The 7,661-nt window shown below is 44.3% G+C and overlaps 1 protein-coding gene across 1 annotated transcript in view; it reads right to left on the bottom strand.

Moving 5' to 3' along the window:
- EPB41L4B (erythrocyte membrane protein band 4.1 like 4B) overlaps window positions 1-7,661 on the bottom strand; it is a 223,632-nt gene that overhangs the window by 188,232 nt on the left and 27,739 nt on the right. Inside the window, exon 3 of the mRNA XM_006864734.1 lies at window positions 44-581. Coding sequence (XP_006864796.1) covers window positions 44-581 — 538 coding nt within the window. The remainder of the gene's footprint in view (window positions 1-43; window positions 582-7,661) is intronic.

The following is a 7,661-nucleotide window of genomic DNA, read 5'->3' as shown; positions in this document are numbered from 1 at the left end:
AGTGGCCACAGGCGGGAGGGCGCGCTAGGGGCGGCCCCGGGACTATCCCGCAGTTGCAGCCGCCGCGAGCTTTCCAGAGCGGGTGATCTGTGCTGGCTGCAAAGGGGCCGCTCCCAAAGGCCGTCCACAGACGGACTAGGGGAGTCGTGGGTTGTGGGGGGCGCAGGGGGCGGGCTGCGGGCTGCTCCCGCGCCGCGCGCCGCGCGCCGGCGGAGGGCCAGCTGGACAAGGCGCCTGCGTGCTCCTGGCGCGCTGCTCCCACTCGCCGCGTCGCGCTGGGGGCCGGAGGAGGCCTAGCTGAGAGCCTGCTCCCGAGGCGGCTCTTCCTGTGCTTGCAGCCCCCGCCTCCCACCTGGGAAGCTGCACCTCCAGCCGCCGCCGCCGCCGCCACCGCCGCCGGGACTGCAGCACGCCCTCCTCCCTCGGGGCTGCGCCGGGTAATTGCAAGCTGAGTCTGTGCTGCCCCCTGCCGGCCAGAGCGCCCCCCACTGCTGAAGGTGTGCTCACGTGTGTACACGTAGGTGAGCACACACGTGTTTCCGGCGCCCTGAGCCCTGGAGACGCCAGAGAGTCGTCCCTCGCTGGGTTGGGAAAACAAAACTGCACACCTTCCAGGAAGCCTTGCAATGGAGAGCAGACATGGAACAGTATTAAATGATGACCCTCAATTTCTCTTTCTGGGAAAGGAAATGGGTGAGGTAGGCAATCTTCAAGGTCTCTCTGCATCTTCTGAAATTCTGTCGGTTTTGGATATCGGAGTTGGAAGGGCCATTGCAGACCAATTAACTCATTGCAGATAAGGAAAGAAACTGAGGTCGGTGAGGTGGAGAGAATACTTCTCCAACATACTGCAGCCAGGAACTCATGCCCTGTATTGAGGCAAAGATCTGCATAAGTAGCCATAGCTGAAAAAAAGCTGTTAAAGGCTGAACAAATTACTGGAGAGCAGAGCAGAACTGAAGCCCCCCAAATTAGTAAAGGACACAATTAGCATACTCCAAGCAAAGGGAATTGTTTATAAACAATGTCTCTCTGATGTACAGGTATGCTTCAGGAAATGTGGTGGTTGTTCAGTGAATACAATTGTAAAGGAAGAAAGATGTGCCAGACACAGCTAAATCCTTCACAACCATCATCTCATTTAATCCTCGGGACAACCCAGTCTGATAGACACTGTTATCCCCACTGTACAGAGAAGGAAACTGAAGCTTACAGAGTTTAAGGGACTTGTTCCAGATTCCACTGCTCATACAGGCTGGTTCATCTGGCTCCAAAGCTGTTGCTCCTAACCATTGGCTCTACAGCCAGGCTGAGGCATTGATGTGACTGTCAAGTCAGTGAAGGTTTCTGATGAGACCTGGACCAAGGCAGTGTCTGCAGTAAAAGACAGAAAAAGGGAAGGATGAATTCAGGAGACATTGCAAAATAGACATGTATTGAGGACCATGCACTGTCTCAGGTGGTTTCATGGGTGATAAACAATATTAAATATCCTCATTGATTTAAGTGGAGATTAGAACTTTAGAAAGTAATATCCTTGCCCAAGGTCTCAGAGCTCCTGAGTGGCAGCAACCAGTGCCTTCACTTGTCCTAGTGGTCCCCTTAGAACACTATTGTCTACCTTGTCATGAATGGACACAGAAGGCATCAGCAATCATTTCTCAGAAACTCATTCTGCTTCCTGCCATGAAACTGAAACTGAATAGTAATCCACCAGCAAGTCTGTGTTTGGAGTAGCCCAATTCTGCTTACTGATTTCTAAGGATAGCCCATTTCCTGATACACATATCAAGTCTATCCTGACTCATAGTGACCATGTTGGGCTATAAGCTGCAAGGTTGTCGGTTAAACCCCACCAGTCACTCTGAGGGGAAAAGATGAGACTATCTGCTTTAGAGAAGTCCTAGTGTGGTGCTCTGGGATAAAGCGCTGGACCAGAAGGTTGATTTGAACCTCAAGGTTGGTGGTTCAAATTCACCAGCCACTTCCTGAAAACCCTATACAGGGTCACTATGAGTTGGGACTGACTCAAAGGCACTTAACAACAACATCTGCTTTAGAAACCCTAAGGCGTCGTTCTACCCTGTTCTACAGGGTTGATATGATTTCCTGCTATAGCCTTACTATATTATAAACCCAGGAGTGCAGTGATAGACTGAATAATGGTCCACATCTTAATCCCCAGAGTCTATTAATATGTTACCTTACATGGTAAAAGGGACTTTGCAGATGAGATTAAGTTAAGGCTCTTGAGATGATGAGATGGTCCTGGATTATCCAGGTGGGCCCAGTATAATCACAAGGATCCTTATTAAAGGTCTTACTTATCTAATGCTGGTGGTGGTGGTGGCTGTGTGCCGTTGAGTCGGTTCTGACTCATAGCGACCCTGTACAGGGTTTCCGAGGCTGTAAATCTTTACGGGAGAAGAACACCTCATCTTTCTCCCGCGGAACAGTTGGTAGTTTCGAACTGCTGACCTTGGAGTTCGCAGCTCTGTTCGTAACCACTACACTACCAGAGTAACAGAAATATCAAAAGTGAATGTCTTTAACAACCAGAACTTGAGTCTCTCACAGTCCAGGGAGCTCGAAGTCCACATTCACAGTGCTGGCTCTTGAGAAAGACTTTCTCTTTCTTGGTTCTGGGGAAAGGTGCTTGCCTCCGTTTAGCATGTGTAACCCCAGTATTCCTTGAAGATCTTCATTCCCCTTGGCATCAATCTTCCCCAGGCTCTAGGAGCGTCACAGTGCAGGGACCCCAGGTTCAAAGGATTCACTTTACTCCTGGCTCTTCTGTCTTAGTGATAGGAGGTCCCTCTTTCATGTCTCTCTTATTTTAATCTTTTGTAAGATAAAAGGTGGCGCATGCTACACCCTTGTGAATCTCCCATAAATTGTGTCAGGGTGGTGATGGAATTAAGGGTTGTGTCCCACCCTTAATCTTCTTATTGGTTTATCATATCAAATCACATCATGGTGAATCCTGGTCCAATCATGTTGACACAGAATCTTAACTATCACAAGAGGGAAGCAGCAAGATCAGAGAAGACGTGCCAGCAGAAGCAGAGGTCAGAATGATGTGGCCAGGAGACAACGAATTGCATGAACCCCTAGAAAATACAAGGGACAGATTCTCCCCTAGAACCTTGAGAAAGAAAGCAGCCTTTCATTTTAGCCCTTTAAAAGCCATTTTGCACATCTGACTGCACCTTCCCCCCCAGATTGGAAGATAATAAATGTCTGTTGCTGTACACCATAAATTTGGAGGTAATTTGTTCCAGCAATAGAAAACTAACACAAGGGCAATATTTTGTTGTTGTTAAGTGCTATCAAGTCGATTCCGACTCATAGCGACACTGCATAGGGTTTCCAAGGAGCAGCTGGTGGGTTTGAACTGCTGATCTTGAGGTTAGAAGTCCAGTGCTTATACTACAATGCCACAGGACTCCAAGTGCAGTATTAAGTGATATTAATTTGGTGCTTTACAGTTTCCAAAACCCTTTTTCACCCATGATCGTTGGCAATCTGTTTGTGCGGCCTTTCTCAAATCAAGCACCATTCAGATATGGGACTGTCATTCTCTCACACTACACTCTCAGCTCCACGAGAACAGGAATTCTTCTTATTCATCATTATGTTTCTTCTCAGCACCCCTTTATGAAGATGAAATACAATCCTGCTTATTGAATGAATATAGGCTTGTAGTGCATCTTCATGAAGGATAGGTATTGTGATGGAAAATGAAGATTGGAGTGGACCTGGAGCCAAACTCATATTTCCAACGGCAGATGCACACACTGTTAACAATACCATGTCCCTCCAGCGAACAGACATTGTGGGGTCATGATTGCCTGAGGACTTCAGATTGCTTTATGGACACTCCTCTGTGGTTAGCATTGTGGCAGCACTGGTACCCTACTGATCGCATCCAGTCCCCAACTCAATCACACCAAGCACTGCTCTCATCATCACACAGCAGAAAGCAAGGCACTCAAGTTTCCAACTCAGAATGCCAAGGTTTGATGAGCAAGTTTACATTGTGTCTGCTCACGGTGTTAGTTACGCGTTTTGATTATTGCTTTCTTAGTCTTTGCCTTTCAGACCTAAAAGTTTCTCTCCCTTTATCTGAATGCTATATCACTGGCCCTTCAAAGATTTTCAGTGCCTTTTCTTGAACCTCCTCTATGCCCAGTATAAGTGAGCCAGAGCTGCACACATACTCTGTTTATCAATGGACCACTCTATTCTGGGCCCTTTGGTCTTCAGATTATTATCAGAAATCCTAGTGTTTCACCTGCCTTTCTGTCTGTAGCCTTCTTGGACTGAAGTTCTCAGGAAATAGCCCATATTAACTGCCAGGTACTTTCCTTGGTTGTAAGCAGGAGTTTGACGCTATGAATTTGATCTCTAGCGTCACTTTCTGTCACTTCTTTGCCCACTTTCTTAGGTTCATGAGAACTGTGCACAGGGGAATTCTGTGTCATCAGCAAACCTTGGAGAGTTCCTTATGCCCTCCCTTCCTCCAGAGTAGTTTTACATGTTAATTAAGCAGTCCTTAGCACTGTCTCTAAGGAACTCTTCTTCAGAAATGTGCCATTTATCCCTATCCTTCATTTCCTGGCTCATTTCCTAGCCTCAACAAAATCGTGTCCTCATTCCATTGGACTCCACACAACCTCCCTTCCCGCCCCCCAATAGAACAAGATTACACTCTATATGTGTTCCTACTTACTCCCTTTGGAATTTACTCTTAGCATAAAAATGATTGAGAATTTACTGTGTGCCACAGAGCCTTCCCAATCCTCCCAAGTCCTTAATACATGTCAGTTTAACCTCTCTACTCTTATTTCACATTAATGAAAGCTATCATTAACTAAAGACTGTGGTTTCCGCCAGCCTGGCATACATTTTCCTTTTCTGGATTGCAACATTTGGATTAATCTGGACAACAACTTCTGTCCGATTCACAGGTGAAGCTGGTATCCAACATCCTACCTCAGGTGTCAATTTGTTGAACTGTGGCGGCTTGCATGGTGCTGTGACTCGGGAAGATATATCACCGGTATTTTAAATACCAGCGGGGTCACCCATGGTGAACAGGTTTCAGATGAGCTTCCCAATGAAGACAAACTAGGAAGAAGGAGAGACAAAGTACTTCCAAATGTTTAGTCACTGAAAACCTTATGAATCGCAGGGAAACAGTGTCAGCACCAGAATATTGACTAACAAAACATGATAAAGAGCACTAGACTATTGTAAGATATAGTGATGGGAGGTGAACCCCTCAGGTTGGAAGGCATTCCAAATATGACTGAGAAAGAGCTGCTTCCTCAAAGTAGAGTTGACCATGATGGCATGCATGAACTAAAGCCCTTGGGACCTTCATTTGCTGATGGGGCAGAACTGAACATGAAGAGAGTGTGGAATATATGAAATATGAATCTATGAAAATTAGAAATTGTCAAGAAAAATGAAATGGAGCATATAGACATCGATATCCTAGGCATTAGTGAGCTGAAATGGACTGGTATTGGTCATTTTGAATCTGATAATCACATGATTTATTATGCCAGGAATGACACATTGAAGAAAAATGGCATCGCATTTCTTATCAAAAAGAGCATATCAAGATATGTCTTGAAGTACAATGCTGTCTGTGATAGGATAATATCCATAAACCTACAAGGAAAACCAGTTAATACAACTATTATGAATATAACTATTATGCAAATTTACTCACCAACCACTAAAACCATTGATGATGAAATTGAAGAACTCTACTTACTTCTTCAGTCTGAAATTGATGAAACATGCAATCAAGATGGACTGATAATTACTGGAAATTCGAATGCAAAGGTTGGAAACAAAAAGGAAGGCTCAGTAGTTGGAAAATATGGCCTTGGTGATAGAAATGATGCTGGAGATTGCATGATAGGATTTGCAAGACCTTCATTGCAAATACCCTTTTAAAACCACATAAAAGATGATCATCCACATGGATGTCATCAGATGGAATACACAGAAACCAAATTGACTACATCTGTGGAAAGAGACAGTGGAAAAGCTCCATATTATCATACAAAACAAGGCCAGGAGCAGTCTGGGGAACAGACCATCAATTGCTCGTATGCAAGTACACGCTGAAGCTTAAGAAAATTAAAACCAGTCCATGAGAGCCAAAATATGAACTTGAACATTTCCCACCTGAATTTAGAGATTATCTGAAGAACTGAAGACGAGAAGAGTTGTGGGATGACATCAAGAACATCATACAGGAAGAACAAAAGGCTATTAAGAATACAAGAAAGAAGGAAACAATCAAAATGGATGTCAGAAGAGACTCTGAAACTTGCTCTTCAGTGTAGAGGTGCTAAAGCAAATGGAAGAAATGAGGAGGTGCAAGAGCTGAATAGAAAATTTCAAAGATCAGCTCAAGAAGACAAATATTGTAACAAAGACCTGGAGTTAGAAAACCAAAAGGGAAGACCAAGCTCAACAGTTCTTAAACTGAGGGAACTAAAGAAAAAATTCAAGCCCTGACTTGGCATATTGAAGGATTCTCTGGGCAAAGGAGCTCTGGTAGTGTAGTGGTTACGAATCGGGCTGTGAACCTTAAGGTCAGCGGTTTGAAACTACCAGCTGCTCCGCGGGAGAAAGATGAGGCTTTCTGCTCCCGTAAAGATTTACAGCCTCGGAAACCCTGTACAGGGTCGCTATGGGTCGGAACCGACTTGACAGCACTTAACAACAACAACAACTGGGCAAATTATTGAATGATGCAGAAAGCATCAAAAGAAAGCAGAGTCATTGTACCAAAAAGAAATGGTTGATGTTCAACCATTTCAACAGGTAGCATATGATCAAGAGCCAATGATCCTGAAGGAAGAAGTTCAAGGTGCAGTGAAGGCACTGACAAAGAACAAGGCTCCAGAAATTGATGGAATGCACATTGAAATCTTCAACAGACTGATAAAGCACTGGAGGCACTCACTCATCTATGCCGGGAAATTTGGAAGACAACTACCTGGCCAGCTGACAGGAAGAGATCCATATTTATGCCCATTCCAAAGAGAGGTGACCTCACTGAATGTGGAAGTCATCAGACAATATCATTAACAGACTATCAATTGCTCGTATGCAAGTACACAAGTAAAATTTTGCTAAAGATATTCCAAAAACAGCTGCAAATGTGCATTGACAGAGAACTGCCACAGATTCAAGCCAGATTCAGACAAGGGTGTAGAACAAGGGATATCATTGCTGACGTCAGATGGATTTTTGCAGAAAGCAGAGAATACCAGAAAGATGTTTACTGTTCTTTATTGACTATGCACAGGCTTTTGATTGTGTGAATGATGACAAAATATGGACAACATTGCAGATGATAAGTATTCCAGAACACTTAATTTTGCTCATGAGGAAACTGTACATAGACCAAGAGGCAGTTGTTTGAACAGAACAAGGTAACACTGAATGGTTTAAAATTAGCAAAGGTGTGCACCAGGGTTATATTCTTGCACCATACTTATTCATTCTGTATCCTAAGCAAATAATCTGAGAAGCTGGATTATGTGAAGAAAAACGGTATCAAGAATTGTAGACTCATTAACAACCTGTGATATGCAGATGATACGACCTTGTTTTCTGAAAGTAAATAGTGC

This window comes from Chrysochloris asiatica, unplaced genomic scaffold (assembly GCF_000296735.1).
Source record: "Chrysochloris asiatica unplaced genomic scaffold, ChrAsi1.0 scaffold00069, whole genome shotgun sequence".
Taxonomy (NCBI): domain Eukaryota; kingdom Metazoa; phylum Chordata; class Mammalia; order Afrosoricida; family Chrysochloridae; genus Chrysochloris; species Chrysochloris asiatica.
Note: the sequence above shows the minus strand (reverse complement) of the source record. Positions and strands in the feature narration are given on the sequence as shown.